The sequence below is a fragment of the Humulus lupulus genome, chromosome 4 (genome assembly GCF_963169125.1).
Source record: "Humulus lupulus chromosome 4, drHumLupu1.1, whole genome shotgun sequence".
NCBI classification, from domain to species: domain Eukaryota; kingdom Viridiplantae; phylum Streptophyta; class Magnoliopsida; order Rosales; family Cannabaceae; genus Humulus; species Humulus lupulus.
This window is the reverse complement of record NC_084796.1, coordinates 7,166,235-7,187,821: the sequence shown is the minus strand read 5'-3', so window position 1 is coordinate 7,187,821 and position 21,587 is coordinate 7,166,235. Positions and strand designations below refer to the sequence as shown.

The following is a 21,587-nucleotide window of genomic DNA, read 5'->3' as shown; positions in this document are numbered from 1 at the left end:
TGTCAATTCGTGTTATCGTGTCGTGTTTCGAGTTAATACGATTTCGACAAGACATGATTATACTCAACACGAACATAACACGATTAAATAACGTATCATATAATGTAAATTCAAACACGACACGTTTATAAATAAGTTAACATGTGTCACAACACATTTAACACGGTATATTTAAACATGTCATATTCATGTCGTGTTAATCTTACATGACACATTTATATTTTGGACATATTTATAACCTATTTAACTCACATAGATAAAATAAAAATGATAAACAAGTTCAAACAAGTCATTTTAACCCATATAACACTTATTTATAATTTAACCTATGTAATCAACTCAAAATTAAAACATAAATCTATTATTCAAAATATAACATATCATATACTAAAATACAATATTATATAATTATAAAATCTCCAAAATAAAGTATTATTTTATTCTTTTAACGTTTAAATAAAATGTAGTAAACATATCATAATAATATATTAATAAATAGGTTAAATTTAGGTTAACATATTTATGAACTGTTTAGTAATCTATATTTAATAGTGTTAGATAGGTCAAAGGTTAACTTGGTTTTTACCTTAAATTTAATCGTGTCTAATCTATTTTGATCCGTACTTGTTTGTGCTAAACTCAAACCCGTTAATTTTGTGTTGTTTTCGAATCATGACCTATACTGCCAGCCTTATATCTAAATTAAATTAAAAAATTAGAAGAGAAAACTGGTACAATGTCTAAATTCTACAAACTGTACTATATTGTTTTTTTTTGTTTTGAGTTTATACATTTTTAGACCCTGTGTTTTGTCTCATTACCTGTTTGGTCCCTGTGTTTTGACAAAGTACTTTTTGGACTCTGTGTTTTCTAAAATAGTTCAAATAAACTCTTAAACCCGATTTTGATCAAAGTTTTTTGAACTAAAATCACAAATAATTCATCAAACTAACAACTCAGAACAAAAATACAGTCATTCTGCCTAAATATTATGTTGTTATACTCAATTTTTTGTTCATCAAAATCAGGTTTAGAGACCTATTTGAACTATTTTACAAAACACAGGGTCCAAAAAATAATTTGTCAAAACACATGGTCCAAACAGATAATGAGGCAAAATACAATGTCTAAAAATGTATAAAAAAAAATTTCCACACCAATTCATGATCTAAAGAAAAAATAACTTTTTCTTTTTTTGTTGATTATCATCTTTTAAACAACATGTTTTCTCGTGACAAAAAAAAAACATGTTTTCTAAATTTTATGTTAAAAAAAAAAAGTAAGGAATAATTTCCAACAATAGTGACATTTGAGCTTATTCAATTTCTTGTTTTTTTCTTTTCTGAATACGCACATACTTTACAATTAAAAATAAAAGTTATTATATTATTTATAAACAATAGTTTACCTATTATTATATACAAACATAACAAAACAACATGTCGTTATTTAGCATAAACGACAGTGTCGTTTACATACACTTCTTGGAAAAAATATCTTTAACTTTAACAGTGCAACACTGTAACTAGTCACACCGAACCAAACATTGCAACACTTGCCTCCATCATAGCCGTTTGATGAAAATCCAAATCATTCCTGACCCTTGATATAGATTCAACTAACTTATGCTTTTAGATCTTCTTCAGTAGTCCACCCTGTGTCAGACACCGCATCCTTATCCATATTAGTATATTATTTGGATCTTTGTACCTAAAAAGAAAAACTCAGATCACTCAGAAAACCAACCAGTCCAGTACTACTACTCTTTTTGTCCAAGATCCAAGTAACAGTGGTTAAGGTAAGGTACCAGTACATTATTCCTTGGAGCATTATTTTAAGGTTGTTTTTTTAAGGTTTTGTTCAGTTCTCTGTTCATGTATGATATTGATTGTTTGCTTTAGTAAAGTTGTTAAAGTTGATCGGTTGGTGAAGATCATGTGAAATATAATTATGGGTATTCTAAAATAATTCAAATAAAGCTTTGACTAGTTCTAAAGTTTGATTTTTTATTTTCTTGATCAAAGATCTTAGAGATCGGTCAGTTGACTTGTGATCTATGCCCTCTTTTGGTTTTATTTATCTAAATCCGTACAGTGATCTGATGATTCTCGCTCTTTATAAAAAAGTGAATACTAAGTGCTTGTAAAAATAACTTAAAGGAAAGAAAAAAAAAAGAAGATATTTGCAAAATGAGCATCATGGTGGTGCTCAGTCTAAAATAAAATCAATGAGGTTATTGACAATCTATATTTCCTATGCAATCTTTGACACACTTGTACTGTTTTAGAGCAATGATTAGTAGAGACATTTTCATAGTGAAATTGAAGGTATGTTCTGTTAATAATGAACCTTTGTGCTTTGAGATTGATAGACAGATATAGTGAAGTGACTGTAGCTGAAAAGAAGAGAGATCCAATTGAGGAAGTTGTAGGAAATGGCATTAGTCTCAGGAGGAAGGTCTTCGTTGAATCCAAATGCACCTCTCTTTGTTCCAGCTGCATTGAAACAAGTGGAAGATTTCTCCCCTCAATGGTGGGAGTTGGTGAAAACTTCACCATGGTTTCGAGACTATTGGCTTAGCCAGAACCAGGAAGAGGATTTTGATGGTGGTGCCAATGCCTATGATGATGATGATGATGCTTTTGACATCGATGATATGGCACAAGATGCATTCGATCTTGGTTTTGATGTAGGGTTCGACATAGAGAAGACCGACAATTCGAACGAAGCTAGAGGAGAAGCGGAACTAAAGTCCTCTGCTAACAAAAATGGAAGCAGGCGTAGTGATGGTGAGCTTTGAATTCTGGTTTTGAATGTTATAAAATCAACTTTACTATCTTTGTTATGTCTTATGTTTCTTTGCTTTTCTGTGCAAATTAGATTGAGAACTGTTTGAATGTTTTCTCTAAATGGCATCTCTATAGTGTTATCCCCCAAACTTTTATGAACATTTTGTTCCTATAATAGGTCAAAAGGATCTCAAAGCAATCTTGTTAAAATCAATGAAAGAAAGTGAGGTTAAGTGGGAACCAATGCCTATAAACCACCGCGAGAAACCAATTCAGAAGACGAGCCCAAAATTCGCTCACTGGCGCATCCAGCAACCCCGTTGAAGGCAAGGAATTCTTCGGAACAGAGAACTTAAAATAATACAATGCTGCGTTCTCCAAAGATTGAGATTTACTCAACTTGAGTCGGGATTTGTACATAACAAGGTGGCAACTACTTCATGTTGTTATATTATCAGTGTGTGTTTTTCTGCTTAGAGTCAAAGTTAATTGCTTAAATGAATGGTCCTTATGTGGAAGAGTCTGTAACTGTTTCATTTCTCAGCTCTTTTACCATGGGATAAAGTGTTTGCAGGGTGGTCTTGATCTTTGCTCACTTGAAATAACTATTGTAGTTGAACTTTGCCTAGTTGAAATAGAAAATGGATGACATCTTTTGATGTAACTATGTATTATTCTCTTGTTTATTATTCTAAAAATTGAACTTGGAGAGTGCAAGTTCATATGATCAGGCATGTGGTTTGCTTCCACGTGGTCCTAAATTATTATAACTTTTTATTTCCTAAATATCATAGGATCAGAAAGATTAAGCTAAAAAAACTGCATTTTGATTCATTAGATACTGAGTAGCAAACTAGCCATGGTGATTCATTATTTTTTCTTCCTCAAACTTGACTTTGGACATGAAAATCAGTGGACAAGTTCAAACAGAAGATAACAACAAGAGTTGGTTATATTAGACTTTGTTTTATATTGTGATTGTGTTGTTATTAAGCTTAGCAATGTCTTTCAACAGACATTGCATTTTATATTGTAGAACACAGAACTAGACTCCTCAACGAGCTTGTCTAAGAAAGAAAATGTGTCATAAATCCAATTACTAATTCACTATGAATAAAGCTTTTTAAGAAGTCAGTTAAAGGCTCACAGCATTTTTGTGGAAAAAATTGTCTTGTCATTTATCCACTTAAAGTACTTGTTGCATTTTGAAACAAGCATTGTTATGGGACACCTCACTTCAGAGGACCACTTCATTGGACAAGTAGATTTTACATCAACATTAGTTGTGGTGACCCGTACAAGTGGTGTCTTTCAGTTTTTTGTTCTCAAATTCATCATTTGAACTTCAATAAAACTTCCTAGTCCGAGGGCAGGTCTGACTCGCATCAGGTGACATTTCTTATTGGTTCTTCTGCTCCAAAAGTAACATAAAACTTTTTTTTTGGACAAACGACCCAATAAGAAGTGACCGAGCCATGTAGTACTAGTACTCTTTGAATGAGTACTCTTTTTTCAAAATGGTATTAGGGAGTTTGTTTTGAGTAGTTGAGTTGTTTTGGAAAGTACAGAGGAACCTAGAATGGAAGTAATATTAAACTCTTTGGTACAAAAATATTTACTTTATCCTTAAAATACATGTGGGATCTGCACAAATTATTAATTTTATCTTTTAAAATCTTAAAATTTAAATCAAATATAGTAAGAAATTTAGATTCTCATTCTCACATTTACTTTACCACATACCAAACATCTTCTTAAAGAATTTTAATCTCTAACCATTTAACCACCTTAACTACAATTTTAGATTTAACTTGTTAATTAGTCATTTTTTTTAAGAAGATGATCCAATAAAAAGAAGCCACCTAGTTCGAGATGAGCTTGCCCTCGAGTCAGGTGGTAGTAACATTCTTTGAATTTAATATAACTTTGATAACTCTCTTTTCTCAAAATAGCATTTAAAGGATTCAAATAACTAACCACTAAGCCAATTGAAAAGCTTCTAACACAGACTAAAAAATAACTCTCTTCACGTGAATCCTTAGAAATGGATCCAATGAAATCTCACTACTGACTATACTTTGAAACAAGTAATCTTGAACATGATCGAACAAAATCACGAAAAGATATCAATGATCATGAACACAGATCAATATTGGCTTATATATATATTGAATTAGGTAAGAGTAAGACAGTAAGACAAATATCATATATCATATGATAAAGACTTGATTACAGACTCATATAAATATCTATATAAACACTATTACGACAAACACACGCTTACTTTAATTTCTATATCATCATTCAGTTTTCTCTGCATGATCCTGGTCATGTTTGGGGTAGACGTAGTGTGTTCAAAAATATACAGATAAATAAATAACATCCGACTTTGTCTACCGACATATATAAATATAGCACAATTTTCTTATCCTAACTTCACTTTAAATCCTACCAGTAGAACTCTCAGTGTTTTTTATCTGTGAATATTTTTTAGCGCAATTTTTTTTAAGACCGTGTATATTATAGCTATTTAGAGCATACTGCAAATTTTCAGAAAATTCCGAATAGTTTACAGTATCGAAAATTAAGATCAAATATGTTGTTGTACACGTGACTAATTTCCAAATAGTTTTCTGAAAATTTGCAGGATGCTCTAAATAGTGATCATAATAAAAAAAAAATCGAGCTAAAAAATGTTCACAAGTCGAGAACACTGAGAGCCCTACCGATAGAGCTTAAAGTGAAACCCAATATATAAAAATTGTCCAATATATACATATATATATATATATATATAACTATGTCTTTCTCATCAGAATTGGTCGGCAAGGTTGTGAAGGAGCTTGCTTCAAGACATAACACACATGAAAAGTGATGATTTTTATATTATACCAGTTATTTAAAAGCCATGCCTTTATGAAGTTAGACTGACTAATCTTGCATATCCCAGAAATTACTTGGCCAAACTCAAGATCATGAGCCTTTGATTTATTCAAGCCATAATATGCATGCTTTGTTATGTAAACTAAGCCATCTGACCAAACCCACCGACCTTTTTTTTTCTTTCTTTCAAATCCAGTCCAAATATTGCTTTTTTAACATCTTTATCACTTAACAGAATCATTTTATTTATTACCAAAAAAAAAATGAGTATTTATTAAAATAAGCTCTTTTTTAATATCTTTTTACAAAATGACAATTTTTTTAAAATAATTTTCAACATGATGTTGAGTGTATCAAACAAGGTGTCAAACAGGCAAGAAGGAACATTTTTCAAAGTAAATTATATAATATATATATATATATATATATATTGTGCATGAGTGACTAAAAAGAGCTATTTTACATTTCAAAAATTAACCCAACTAACAGTTCTTGTCTTTATTTTTCTAGGCCTTTTACATTGCTTTCAAGGGAGCTACATGTGTTTTGACCTTTGTCTTACTTTTTAGTCCATATCACATGCAAACAAGATGCCCTAAGAGAAGAGCTACTAATTAATGTGCCATATATATATAAACTCAATTTATTATAAGATCACGGAATCTGCAAATAAAAAATTCCAAGGCATTAAGACAATTCTAGTACTTTCACTTTAAATCTTACTGGTGAGGTTTTTCACTTTAAATCTTACCGGTGGGGTTTTTTACTGTTCTCGACTCGTAAACAGTTTTTCGGCATAATTTTTTTTTTATGACTGTGTATATTGTAGTTGTTCAGAATATCCTGCAAATTTTCAAAAAATTCTGAATAATTTACAGTACCGAAAACTAGGTTCAAACATGTTATTTTCCACGCGCATAAAAAAAGTAGTCACGCTTACAACAACATGTTTGAACCTATAGTTTTCGGTACTGTAAACTATTCAGAATTTTCTAAAAATCGTGTCGATGCTCTAAATAGCTACAATATATACGGTCATAAAAAAAATTGCGCCGAAAACTATTCAAAAGTCGAGAACACTGAGAGTCCTACCAAAGTGAAGTTCATTAAGAAGAACTCTCCATATAAATATATACATTGTCACTTACACTTACACTTATTCTTATTTGTTCTTCTTTGATCAATCATAAAGAGCATTAATTTTGGGTTAATTGCGTACCAAGTTCAATGATCATTAAACGTGTCACTTGTGAGATTATTTATAATGCTTGTAGTCACTTTCCTAGTCCTTAAAATAATAACAACAACAACAATTTCACTAATTGAAACTTAAAAAAATAGCATTAACAACAAACACCCTCTTTTTTTATTTAAAAAGGAAAAGAAATGAGTGTGTTTTTATATGTATTAAAATAACATGTACTTTCTCCTTTTTATTTTGTAGTGTATATTTATTTTGGTAACTTTTCTTATTATGATGATGTACCCCATTTATTGGGAAACACATTGCTCCATGTGAGAGAGGCTAAGAAAAGTTATAATGAAATAAGCTATACAATATGAGGTTTCATGAGTTGATGTTTTTCTAATTACTTGTAGCCGACCTTGATTGATTTCATTTTTTTTAATATTATTAGGTGCCAATAATTAACCAAAGATTAAAAATACTAATTAATATTGAAGAAAATTGGTAACACTAGTGGTGGTCTATAATGTACTCCATCTATATTTATTTTTATAGACAAATACATTTAACCTAAAGGTCTAGATTTAAATACTAACCTAAAACATTAGATTTATACAACTTTTCAAAGATTTCTCCCCCTTTTTTTTGCTTTTGTAAGGTCCACTTAGACATAGAACAAAATTAAATGAAAGTTTGATTGTCTTGATTGATTAATTGGTGTGGGAATGTGATTCATGTGTGATCTAAATAATGATATTAATGGGGTGTTTGGTATGGGGTTAAAGTAAATGTAGGAATGAGAATATAAATCCCTTACTATGTTTGGTTCAAATTTTAAGGAGGTAAAGTTAATAATTTGTGTGAGCCCCACATGTATTTTAAGGGCAAAGTGAAACATTTTGTACACAAGAGTTTAATATTAGAGTAATGATATGTGCACCCAAAATATGCACTCAAACATTACACACAGTAACGTGTTACTGTTTTTTAAAATAGTAGGTCGCAGTTTTAATAAATGTGATTGACTAGACTAAACTGTCACATCACTGTGTGTAATGTTTGGGTGTATATTTTGAGTGTACATATAATCTGCCACATCAACTACTCAAAACAAACATCTCCTAAGCTTTTTCAACAACTATGTGCTATATAAACCCTTTTATTATTTGTTGTCGTCAATAAACAAGTTTTATGTGTTTGTAAAGGCATAAATGAGGGGTTAATTAGGAATAAAATAAAAACTAAAGTATTCTAACAAAATGAATAAATAAAAAATGTATAGTGGAGTTCAAGTGGAAGCAAAGATTTCATTGCTCCCTCATTGAAGTTGCCAATGTTTGTTTGACATTCTATATGGTTTGATAATTAATGAAGAATCATAATCTTGGTATGTGGTCAACTTCATAAGTCCATTAATGTTGTCCAAACCAAATGGCCAGAAACATGGGCCAAATTAAATACCAAAACAAGCTAAAAATGTAATCTTTACTTCATTTTCACATAAAAGTAAAGTTATTATTAGACTATCTCCAAGCATATTCTAAATCTCTATTATAGTGTACTTTTCAACCAAACTCTAAATTTTGCACTATTCTAATGTTGTGTTTTATTTGGTGCAATAATATTATATAGAATTTTACATTACATTATATTATGTTTTACGTTTTTTTTTTTACTTTTACATCAAATTCATTCTCAACTAATTTATTTTTATTTTAAAAAAAAAATACTTTTCACCATGATATTTGGTATAATAAGTTGAGTTAAAAAAGTATATTATTTAGTAAAAGGTTATATTATTAAAGAGTTTTGAGTTAAAGAGAGTTAGAAGAGCTTTACACTCTTTCCATAAAACAAATTTAAAGTATCATAAAAGTTCAAGACCCAAGATTTTTCATTCATCATAACAAATTCTAGATTAATTTGCTCTATTCCAATGTTGTGTTATATTTGGTGCAATACTATTATACATAATTTTTACATTATCTTTTTCTTTCACCTTTTGTTTTGTACATTTACATCTAATTCATTCCTAACCATTTTATTTTTATTTCTAATAAAATTCAATTTTTGATATTTAAGTATAATAAGTTGGGAGTAAAAAAAAAATATAAATTACGGTGTTGTTCAATAACACCTAAAAAAATATATTTTTATTTAATTAATTAAAAAGTTAGCAATTAAACATAAAATAGTGTTTGGTAACTCTATTTTTATTTATCATTTTTTAAAATTTTAATTAAAATGTATTAAATTTTGAAAATAGAATTTTTTCACTTTTAAAATTTTTTAAACTGTTTTCGACTTTTCATTTCTTTTTTTTCTAATCTTCTTCAAATCAATACCTCATTTTATATTGTTAAACAAAAAATAAAATTAAAAGTTATCAAACGCATTTATTGTTTTTTGTAACAAAAAATACCAAACATATTTTTATTTTTTTAAAATAAAGAAACAAAAATAAAATAATATTTACATTAAAATTTTTTACCAAACACAACTTATATTATTTAATAAATAAGTTACATTATTATAGAGTTTTAAGTTCAAGAGTTACATGAACTTTACACTATCTCCATAAACACAAAAATTTGAAGTATCTTCACAATAATCTCATGACCCAAGATTTGTCATTTATAATAACAAATTTGAAGTCAAGTATCATAATTAGATCACCCAAGATTTTCTATTTATTATTATTCATTGTTTTTCTCTAAATAAGCTTCCAACAAGTGTTACAACTAAATAGTATTGCGTGCAAAACCAGCAAAGAAAAGACAACAATATTACCTAGAATTTTTTCTACATTTTCTCTGTTGTTGCAGATAACTAAGGCTGCTCTGCCATACTAGGATCACATGACACATGAGAATCAATGATGATACATTACACACGTGTCAAGCTCCAAAGCATGGCTTGTTATGATTGGTCAACAGACAAAAGTTCCAAATAGGAAATAATGTAATAACAATATAAAAAAAGTCTCTAACTTCTAAATCTTCCACATAAAAAAACTATGTGTGTGAAAGTGGTGGTCCCCAATAACAAACAACTCTCCTACATAAGTGTGTGAGAGTATTTGTCAAAGTAGCCGTTGCACCTCACCTTCTTTCTCTCTCAGCCTAAAAAGAGAGTCTTTTCTCAACCAGAAATCCGTGCTCTTTAGCTCCTTCTTCTTTACAACTACGCTCCTCCCATCCCCAGATCATCTTTTTTTACTTTTTCTTCTCTTGGACCCATTCGATCATTTCATCAAACACTTAACAAACACTTTCGTTGCAATGAATTCGACCGTTTTGGAAGCCAAAATGGCTCTGACCCCTTTACTATCTTCATCAATAACGAGCAGTAGCACCAGCAGTAGCCGCCGCAGCAGCAGCGCAAGCAGTGAAGGTGATGATATCGAAAACCCACAAAGAGTTGGTCGTTTTGAGCTTCTTGATATCAAATGTCAACTTCAAAACATACCCTTTTGCGAGTTTTTCTCGTACAAGTCGTTAGCTGTACTCTCGGGCCATATTGGTTCGGTTTCTTGCTTGGCCTTGTGTGGTGAGTTTATTCTCAGTGCTTCTCAAGGGAAAGATATCATAGTATGGCAGCAGCCTGATTTAAGGCTTTTCACCAAGTTTGGACATGGAGATGGCTCTGTTAAAGCTCTTGTAACAACGGGGAACAAGGTGTTTACTGCTCACCAAGATAGTAGGATACGAGTATGGAAGGTCTCTCGGAGGTCAGAGAATGTTTTTCGGCTCGTGGACACACTTCCAACAACAAAAGACTATTTGGGGAAGTTCATGAGACAGAGGAACTATGTCCAAACTAGAAGACACCATAAGAAATTATGGATTGAACATGCTGATAGTATATCTTGTTTGACAATCTGTAATGGGTTGATTTATTCAGGTTCATGGGATAAGACCTTGAAAGTTTGGAGGGTATCTGATTTGAAGTGTTTAGAGTCAATTAAGGCCCATGATGATGCTATAAATGGCCTTGTGGCAGGTAAAGGGATAGTGTACTCAGCTTCAGCTGATGGAAAGATCAAAGCTTGGGGTAAAGAAGGGAAAACTACTAGTACTACAACTTGTCATTCTCTAAAGGGTATTTTGGAGGGTCATAAGGATGTGTCAGTTAATTCAGTTGTGGTTTCTGAGGATGGGAAGTGGGTTTACTCAGGTGGGTCAGATGGTTTTTTAATGGGGTGGGAAGGAAGTGGTGATTTGACTAGTTGGAAGGTTGTTTGTGAGGTGAAAGCTCATCAAATGGCTGTGTTGAGTATGTGTTTAGTAGGAGAGTTTGTGTGTAGTGGCTCAGCTGATAAGAGTATAGGGATTTGGAAGAGACAAGCTTATGGTAAGGTTTGTAAAGTTGGGGTCATTAGTGGCCATGAAGGACCGGTCAAGTGCTTACAAGCATCACCAAATAATGTTGGTGGTGGGTTCTTGTTGTATAGTGGAAGCTTAGATAAGAGTTTAAGAGTTTGGTGGGTTCCAAAGCACTCATCTAAAGAAGAAGAAGAAGAAGAAGAAGAAGAAGATATCTCTACAAGAAGAAGTTGACAAGAGAAATCTATGGTCTTGTGTTGACAAAGTTTTCAAGGGTTCATGAGTAAAGAAGTACACAACTTTTTGTTTTGTTTAAAGACTTTTTTTTGTTTTTGTTTTTTCTGTTCATAGTTTGTGTGAGGATTGATATAGTTGCAGGTATACAAGTGCAGAAAAGGGCAACTTTGAGTTCTTGAGTTTTTTTTCTTCTTGTTTTTCTTGTGAAATACTCAACTTGATTTTCAAAGAGTTGAGTGTTAAATTTAGGATAATGTCAGGGGGGAATTGGTGTGATTTTTATTTTTCTTTTTGTTTTGGTTACCTATAGTCTTTACATAGTTTCTTGTCAATTGTAATCAAGATTCCAAAGTACTTAATCAATGAAATGAAATAACATTATTTATTAGTTTAATAATTATTCCAACAACTTCCTCAATTGTTAAAATATAAGCAAAATTCTCTCATTAATATGCTAATCAAAGGAAACATGTAAGGAAAAGCTAAGAACATGGCATTGCTTCCTCATAACATAGCATTACTACCCCACTAATGTTCTCACTAATTAAAAAGTTAAAGCAACTTAAACAATAGATGTATAGATATGAGGCAAGGAATCTTTTCTTCAAGAATATAATGTTTAGACAGCTGTTCTATTTGTCTTCAAATATAATGTTTTGTAAAGTAACGGGAAAATGCCACGTGTCATGTACCCAATAGTCCAAAGTGATAATTAGTACTTAATAGTACATGATTATTGTATCTAGTAGTGTTTTTTGTATTTAGATATCAAGTCCAAACTTTCAAACGGTTTGCCTTAATGACCAATCTATTCCTCTAAAACAAACAAATTTTATTGGGATGAGGAGAGGACCACAGAAAGAAAGTCATGTATAAAGTCTTCAAAGAATAGTTCCTTGAGACATTTTAAAGCAACTTCTCTGCTTGTTGAACACTACCAAATTTCTTGGGCCAACAACTTCTAAACCACTGCTTTTATCTTCTTCTTTTATGTTGCATAGTATTGAGACCCCTCCCCCAAGTATTGGACCACAAAGGGTCTACAAAACTAGAAAGAGCTATGGTGGTAAAGAAAATTCAGGCATTAAAAATCCATAAAGAACAAGTGCTTCAAAGCTAAACAATCTTCTAGGTGAAAAGAAAAAGAAAAAACAATCCATGGACAGCTTGTGTGTGGGAACCTGCCTGTTATAAAACTGTTAACAAATGAAAGTTTTTTTTTTTTTTAAAATTCTTTTCTTTTCTTTTTTTAGAAAACTCTAATAATTTATTGGGAATTGCTGGTGTACCTTTTTGTGATTTTGGTTTGTGGATAGTTAAAATTCTAACATTTAATATGATTGTATATATTGTAGTTGTAACAAATATTTTAATAATTTTCGTGAAATTTCAAATAGTTTAGGAGAAATTATACCAAATATGAAATTTTTTTTGAACTTGGAAAAATATGGCAGTTTTTTTTCCTTAAGTTTTTTATGGCATTTTTTTTAGTTTACATTTTTATGGGGGTTTTTCCATATATTTGTATACTATATTTTATCTTTTATACATTTTAGTAGCTAGTTTTGATATGTTTTGAGATTATTTTTATAATTTTAATTTATTTGTATTATATTTTATCATTCATATTTTATAAAATATTTTTTTACATAATTCTTTGAAAAAAAAAACTAGAACTAATTGCGATGGTAACCGGTTAATTAGCTAGACCTAGAAAAAAATAAGATCCAAACAAAAAATCCAAAGTGATCATAATCGTAACTAGTTACAGCTATGTTTGAAGAAAAAAAAATCAAATTTAAACAAAAAAGAACCAGTCACATTGTATATGGTTACTTAGTTAGGTGTGAAAACAAAATCAAATATAAACAAAGGAATTTAAATTAATCGTTATCGTAATTGGTTACAGTCAGGTTTTAAAAAAATCAGATATAAATAAAATGAATAAGACGACATAGTACTTGGTTACTTAAACATATTTGAAAGAAAAAAAACCAGAAAAATCAAATATGAAGTGCAAAATCAGATTTGAAATGACAAAATCAAATGTGAAGAAGAAGAGGAATAAAACAAGATTTGAAGAAAGAAAAATAAGAAGAAGAACCAAAGGAGCGAGGTGTCGCCGTTGGGGCAGCAGCGGAGGTGGCATCTCCAGCGAAGTTCTAAGATGAGGGAATTAAATGAGGGAGGAGAGAGGAAGAAATGAGAAAAGAAATAGAGATGTGGTGAGGGAGAGAAGAGAGAGTGAGAGAGTTGTGTAATTAAGTATATGGTAATTTATTTTTTATATTTTATGGAACTACTATACTTTAAACTTTTTTTTCTTTCAAAACTTACCATATTTTGTAAGGTAAATAGCACTTGGGATCCCAAGCTTTACTACTTGTATCACTTAGGTCTCCGACCTTTTTTGTAGCAATTAGATCCTAATTTTTATATTTTGGCTCACATAGGTCCCCAATGCTATATTTGATTAAATAAAACCTAATTTATAAGAGTAAAGTGAGATTCTTAACAAAACAAAAAAATGTTGCATTTTTTATTTTTAACCATTTTTATTAATTAATTATAGACAAATATATTATTTTGGTAAATTCACATAAATATTTTTTTTTATATATTATACCTCTAAAATATTTAATACTACTTATATATTAATTAGTTTATTATCTTTAATTAAAAAAAATTACATACTATAAATTTTAGAAGCATTAAATTTATTGAGGGTGTTTTTATCTAAAACATCATTTTTCTTACTACACACATTTCTATTTAAAGTGGAATTTTTTTTTTAACAATTTATGAGGAATTTAAATAGAAATGTTTGTAGTGAGAAGAAAATGATGTTATATATAACAACACCCTTAATAAATTTCATGCTTCTAAAATTTAAGATATGTAAACAAAAATTATTATTATTTCTTAATATTTCAAGAGAATATTTAAGTAAATTACCAAAATAATATATTTGGTAATAATTAATTAATTAAGAATGCTTTAAAGAGAAAGAAAAAAAAGGTGCTATGTTTCTTTATTTTTTTTTTGTTAAAGTTCTATTTTATCCTTATAAATTATAATTCATCTAATAAAATATAATTTTGGGAATCTATGTGAGCTAAAAGTAAAAGTGTGGATCTAATTGTTTCAAAATAAAAGTTGGGGACTTTAATGATACAAGTGGTAAAGCTTGGGGACCCCAAGTGCTATTTACCATATTTTGTATAATTATTTTTTCCCATAAATATAGAAACTATATTTATTTTTCCCATTTTTATGTAAACTTCTTAATAATTTAAGGTGTCCAAATATGGTTCAAACAATTTTGTTGCACTAGTGATTGCTTTTTTACACGCAAGTGTAGTAGAATATTTGAATCCTAATTGTGACACTATATAAAATATTTAGAATTTTTTGAAAACTGGTGGGAAGCCTATTGTAACTACAATGTACAATGTCATATACACTAATTAAGATTATAACTATCCTGATGCTGGAAACATAAAAAAATGCACCAACAATCTATTTTTAAAGGAGACTACTGAGAATTACCATAATTTATTATACATAAAGATTAAAGAAATTTGAGTATGAGAGTTTGTAAGATCAAAGGATTCTCCGGTGCACCTCCCCAAAAGGGGCACATCGGTGCACTTCCTTGGTATTTTTGGCTTGAGAAGTATTTTCAGTGAATTTTTTTTATAACCATGCACATTGTAGTTATTTAGAGCATTCTGTAAATTTTCAGAAAATTCCGAATAAATTATAGCGCCGAAACTAAGGTTCAAACATGTTACATTTTACACGCAAAAAAAAAAACAGTCACGCTTGTAACAAACTATTTAAACTTTGTTTTCTATACTGTAAATTATTCAGAATTTCACGAAAAATTACAAGATGTTCTAAATAATTACAATATACATGTCCATTAACAAAATTACACCCAAAATACTTCCTTAGTAAAAAAGTAGCACCTATTTTGGGATGCACTGAAGAACTAACCTATAACATAAAACCGGATGTCTAACTCATGAAAATATTAATCTTATATGTTTATTTCCGTCTTAGAATTGCCTAATTAGTAATCATTTGGTGTGTTAGATGGTGACACTATAGTGGTACTAGCTAGAGGTCTATAAATAAATAATTGCATTTAATTATACTTTAATTTAAGCGCCGATTGATCAATACTCAATAATAATTAATTAACTCTTATTGTAATTATTTGATGTTCTCCACTTATTTCGATTTAAACTACTATATTTTTTTTGTTCTTTTATAATAAACTAGTTAGCTATTAAATTACTTTAGCCGTTAAGCTATATAATCCCTACACTTGTACCAATAATATGAAATTAACCTTTTGCCTTTCAATTTTCAAATTATGTCTTATACGGTAGCTATAATATATTTATTTTATTATTATTATTAGTAAAAATACTAGTTTGGTCTTGTATTTTTTATAAATATACAATCGGCCATTGTGTTTATTAAATAGCAAGGATCCTGTGTTTTACAAAATTGGTCAAAATAGTACCGTATACCCAATTTTAGTAAAAAAAATTCAAATATAATTTTTCATTCTCAGCTTCTTGACCACTTTATTCACTTCTCTAAACTCATCACATTATTAAAGACTCAATAATTGATCAGGTCTAGGGTACCATTTTTATCTATTTTGTAAACACACAGAGTCTAAATTGTCATTGAACAAAATACAGTGGCTGATCGCATATTTGGAAAAACACCTCATATTTTTCCTTATTATTATTATTTTACAATACAATTATTTGAATGTAGTAGTATAATTATGCCATTATTTTTTTAATTGATCTTCAAATACTCCCTAAATGAAAATTATTTTTGTTTTCCCCTTAATATAAATTTGCCCACGGGGTCATATTTTCAAACATTAGGATTTAAGGGGCATGATGAATATAATTAAATTTAATTATCAGTGAGAGACTACAGAAAAAGTTGCAATAATATCATAATCAATGTTGGGTTTCAAAGAGGAACCAAGTGAAAAGGAGAGTTGCAATAATATGACAAATCAATGTTATATAAGCTTTAAAGAGGTACCAAAAACAAAAAAGAAAGTATTCATAAACTTAATTAACAGATCAACAATTTATATTACAAAAGTTACAAAACCGTTGGCACTCAAGAACAGTTAAACGCCATTCACTATAGCCAAAATTTTGGCTTCTATTTAATTAGTGTTTAACATATTCTTCTTCTCCATAAATACATGAATGGGACAAAAGCCCCTCTTAGAGGGAAGTTAATGACAAAACTCCACTGTAACCTTTTTCTATAACTGTTTGTAGACAAGAACATAAGCTTGATCGTGTAACACCTTACTTGTGCCAATGGTTGTAACAGATGCATCATCAAACCTCAGCCACTGGCCACTACCATGGCATGCATCGGCTGTGTAATGCCCTTTTGATGGCTCTCTTCCATGGTGAGTTATTGTAGCAACAAGCTCGTATTTTCGGCCCTAAGAATATGAACATGAGAAAAAAGATAAGCCAACGCAGCTAAAGCTCGAGTAGAACAATGAAAGAGGAGTTAGAAACATAAAAGTTTCGATTGTGGAGGAGTAGAGTACAAAGCCAACTACCTCTGTAGATGTTGAAGAAACAAGCAGTTCACGGCCTAATACCAGCTCGAGAGGAAAGCGCACAGGCTTGAGTAACTTGGTGCTTCCTTGGCTTCCATAACCGAATCGCATCAGGTGCAGTATCAATATTTTCGAGAGCGATTGGATTTTGGTTGATTTACTAGCAGTCACAACACCACCCTGAGAAACCATAAGTTAAATAGAGTAAGGCAAAGCGTATTATCCACATATGTAATGAGTATCCACACTAATTTTATGGAAAGTACAAAAAAATCTCCAAAAACAACTATCCGAGCAAACACTCACATCCTAAACTGTGAAAGATGAGAATCATGAAAATCAAAACAATATAATGCCGTTAAATCAATGAAAAAACAAAAAGCGTGTTGTGCAGTCTGCCACATGTGCAATGATTTTCTTTTTTTTTTTTGGCATGCTGGACATGCTATAATAGCCCCACCCAGTTGCTGGTGTATGTGAGAGAGAAAGAGAGAGGTGAGGAGGAGACTATAATACCTTCCCAGCTGTCGATGCTCGATAACCCTCGAGAGTTTCTGGTGCAGAGAACAGTTTTAATGCATCCTCAATGGTATTTACAGCTTCAGGGTGAATGTCTAGATGGAGTAGTAAAAACGGCTGCACAGTAGCAGAGGCCCTATTTCCTGCACAATGCATACCAGAACAAAGGCATAAAAGTCATCAGAACTACAAAGATACCACAATGAATAATTTAGCAGGATGAGCAGATAATGTGCAGCAAAAAAAGAAAGTATAAACATATCAGAAGATGGAGTTCAATTAACTTCTAAAGGTTATGATAAGATAATTAGTGAATTGGCCAAGTTTCATTAGGGAGAAAAAAAATATCAAATTTGTGTACATTATGCGAAATTACCTTTTGCCTTCACGACACTTTTCAATTCTCCTCCAAATATATCACTCAGTTTTGAAGGAACAAAGCTCTGCGTTCTTGTCACTGCAGACCTGTTCTTTGGACCAACTGTCTCCCATTCATCATCTTCTACAGACGACACAAGAGAAGACTTGCTCCCAGCAGAGGATTGTCCTTCAAGCTTAAGCAGTTCATCATGCATTCGGTCCATCACAAAGCTCAGAAACTCCTGAGCATCTTCCTGTCTGGAAATGGTAAACAGTGTCAAAAGGTTAGTTCTAACAAAGCCCATGATAATCACTAAATAAAATGGAATACAATGGAAATAGATACCAGTGCAAGCCTATTTTAACAACTTCCAACCTTTCCTCAAAAAAAGGGAGATTGGCAGAAGCTCTCAAAAATCAATTAATGCCGGCTAACTCAAGGGGTCATAATATTTTTTATAAATAAATTAACAAATCAAATTTGACAAGTAGAAGATCAACTGCTTTATTTATTTGATTGAAACTTGGCTTCCCACCTAATTCTACAACATGTGGGGACCAGAAAACTATAGCAATTGCTATGTCGTACCAAGAGGGACTCGAACATCAAACTTCAAAGATCAACCACTATTCAACAATTAAGGAAAAAGCTTTCTTTTTTTTTTTCTCCTTTCCCATTATTTAAAAAAGATATTACATGCTCTAAGGCAAATATAAATCTATAACAGGCACTACAGTCAAGCAATAACAGGCAGAGTCAAACATGAAAATTCTCGAATATACCATTTTCTTTTTCTTGTGTTTTGTTTATTGTAAGATTTATACATTAGTATGAATTAGTGCAAGCACACGTTGCAGCACATACATGCACCAAAGGAACGAGTTCTATCACTATTCTATATCCAACAAGCAACCCGCTAGAAACAAAAACAATTGAAGATAAAAGAAAAAAAATCACTACACAAATCACTCACATACCTTGGCCTGCCTGATATGCCACTTGGAATATCTGGAGTGAAGTTCTTTAGTACTTCTTCAAACATGGCAGGCTTAAAGGGCCTACCAACAATAACATCGGTATCTTTCTTCTTTGTGTTTGAACAAATCGGCATATCAAATTCAGCGACAAATTCAGTAAACGCAGTCAAGGTTGGGTAGTCAACCTGATAAGTTACAAATAATTCCAGAAGAGCAACAGATAAGTGAAAACAGGAAGTAAGCTGATAAGGTTATAAAAGTACACTTGAATTTATTAAGCTTGTCAATCAATGAAATATCAGTTCCATTATAACACAGATATTCTAAATAATCACCTTGGAGATGTTGCAATGTCTTAATTCCTCCAGAAGCTGCACAAAAGGGGAACAAGACAAGAGAGCTTGCACAGTTGCATTGAGAAAACATAAGTTTCCTAAATTGACTAATCCCCGGCACAGTAAGATTTTAGCAGCAATAAGTTGTCCATTGGCAGCCTTCTTAGGTTCTCCCTTGGCCAAAGGTACTGAAAATTTTGACACACTACCATTCGGCACTCCATTGTTCAAATTCAAACACGAAAATTCATTTGTAAATCCATCTGCATTCTCCAACTTAAGTGTAGAAGTTCCAACATAGTTGTTCGTTTTCACATCTTTTACTCCATTACTATGAAGGGAACTATGGTTAACAACATCAAGAGCACGTCCATTCTCAGTTGGAGTTGGTTTGTTTCTTGGTAGACTATCAATGCCACCTGCTGCTTTCCCAAGTTTCAAATCCAATGGCTCACATTGTATTGTTCCTTTAGAAGGATGTTTATCAGTAGTACTTGATGTGCCATTGAAACCACCAGAAGTATTTTCAGGGACAAAATCTACAGATCCAAATTGGAATACTTTCTTCTCCACATCCTTTTCAGCCTTCTTATTCTTAGATGGCTGAGTCTGCATCAAGGACTTAGTCTCATCTTCACTAAAAGAGCCAAAAATAAATACCTGCAAAAGAAGCATCAAACATTCTAAACACTTGTTCTAAGACAACAAGAATGAGACTAATAATATAACCAATAATCAATTGATGTATACAATCAAACAAACAAACCCAATATCAAACCAACAAAAAAAAATTCAACCTTCTAATCACAAATTCATAAAAATTCTCTCTTGGAATCAAAAGTAAGGAAAACCCACCTTGGAATTACTCATGTTTACCGCAAAGAAACCCAACCAACTTAGGAACCCAGAAGCAATGGAGTGAGTTGAGTATGTTGAGTTTCAGGCTTAGAAGAAGTAATAACGGAAGAAGTAAGAAAACTTATTATGGTTTCCTGGTAACCTATTGGAGCAAAAAAGAAGAGAAAGGCTTGGAATGAAGACATGAAACGAAATTGAAGTGAGAGAAAGTTGAAAAGAGAGAGCATTTAATAAAAAAACCTTCTCTTTAGCATCGAACAGTCCCAATGTATCAGAGTAAGCAGAATTTGAAGTAGTTTGTGATTTTGGAGTTGGAATTGAATTAGGATTAGGGTTAGGTTTTTCTTCTGTATTCCGATTAGGAAACTTGGTTGGCTGCCGCCATTCTCGTCTCTGATGTATACTCTCTACTATCTATAAATATAAAAATAACACCTTTCAAAAATAAAAATAACAAATTTTTTTGTTTTTAAAAATTAAAATAAAACTGTTTTTTTGTTATATTTATTTATTTTTAAATATATCAATTAAGTTAGAAGATATTTGTCAAAAACAAAAATTAAGTTAGAAGCTCCAAAATTAGAAGATGATTTTTTTTAAAATATATTTCTTTCAAAATAAAATGATAACTTCAAATTCAAACAATGTTCCATTTTAAAAATGTGTAAATTCTTCCAAAAATAAAAAAATAAAAAGCGTGTTTTTCTTTAATAAAAAAGGTATTTGAGATGGTCGGTCTCAAACTTACAATTATTTGAATTCAATAGTCAACTCATTTAAAAAACAATTTATTTTAATTCTTTTGGTATTTTAAATTTTGGAGTTATTTTTAAGATTTTTTTTTAGGAGTCACATAACATGTATATGATGAAAAATAGGATATGGTTAAATCAGATTAATATTTGCGTTTAATATTTTTGTTTTATTAGATTTTATGATTTAAAAATGTTATTTAGAAATTAAAAAAAATCAAATTGGATAAATATATATATATATAATTTACTAATTGTTCAACTTAGATATTCAACTTTTAAACTTTATCACTAACGATCTAGAAAGTATAGTAGATAGGTCAAAATAGAGATTTTTTTTTATTTGTTTGGTTATTCTAATAAATAATATAAACATTATGAAAAAAATAAAGTTTATTTTCAAATTTATTATTATGTATATAAAATTAAATTTTGAAAACATTTATATGAAATAAATAGGTGTATTATGATGGGTGATTATCTTTTTTTATATCTTAAAATCATTAAAATGGCTATTAGTGAGTGCTTTTGATAGTTTTTCAAAAGAATAATATGTGAAAAATATACCTACTACTACTCCACTTGATGAGATGTCAAGCCTTTTTCTCTATCTTTTTCAATCTTCACTTACCTCTTGTTTTTAGGTTCAAATATTTTTTCGAGTTGGAGTTTTTATATTAAAAAATTTACCTTATTATATTTCTTTTTAACTAAGCTTCATTTCTTAGTGGAGATATCAATT

The 21,587-nt window shown here is 30.6% G+C and overlaps 3 protein-coding genes across 5 annotated transcripts; 2 read left to right on the top strand and 1 right to left on the bottom strand.

Moving 5' to 3' along the window:
- Positions 1–1,641: 1,641 nt before the first annotated feature.
- Positions 1,642–3,453, top strand: LOC133829832 (protein EARLY RESPONSIVE TO DEHYDRATION 15-like). 3 transcript variants are annotated; one of them, XM_062259641.1, is made up of 3 exons: positions 1,642–1,798; positions 2,372–2,789; positions 2,968–3,453. In XM_062259641.1, the coding sequence occupies exons 2-3, from the start codon at positions 2,435–2,437 to the stop codon at positions 3,111–3,113; spliced, it is 501 nt and encodes a 166-aa protein (XP_062115625.1). In that variant the 5' UTR covers positions 1,642–1,798; positions 2,372–2,434; the 3' UTR covers positions 3,114–3,453. The 3 variants fall into 3 exon arrangements, with proteins under 3 accessions (XP_062115625.1, XP_062115626.1, XP_062115627.1); XM_062259642.1 differs by having other exon boundaries at positions 1,647–1,798; positions 2,364–2,789; XM_062259643.1 differs by having other exon boundaries at positions 1,669–1,803.
- A 6,340-nt stretch (positions 3,454–9,793) lies between these two features.
- LOC133829831 (protein JINGUBANG) lies at positions 9,794–11,820 on the top strand. Its single transcript, XM_062259640.1, has one exon. It carries the CDS (start codon positions 10,140–10,142, stop codon positions 11,415–11,417), a length of 1,278 nt encoding a protein of 425 aa, XP_062115624.1. The 5' UTR covers positions 9,794–10,139; the 3' UTR covers positions 11,418–11,820.
- Positions 11,821–16,507: 4,687 nt separating this feature from the next.
- LOC133829830 (ubiquitin carboxyl-terminal hydrolase 24) lies at positions 16,508–20,490 on the bottom strand. The gene is made up of 8 exons (XM_062259639.1): positions 20,334–20,490; positions 20,091–20,235; positions 19,236–19,895; positions 18,901–19,085; positions 17,939–18,180; positions 17,560–17,705; positions 17,044–17,223; positions 16,508–16,920 (listed from the first exon to the last, which is right to left on the bottom strand). The coding sequence occupies exons 2-8, from the start codon at positions 20,103–20,105 to the stop codon at positions 16,732–16,734; spliced, it is 1,617 nt and encodes a 538-aa protein (XP_062115623.1). The 5' UTR covers positions 20,106–20,235; positions 20,334–20,490; the 3' UTR covers positions 16,508–16,731.
- Positions 20,491–21,587: the final 1,097 nt, after the last annotated feature.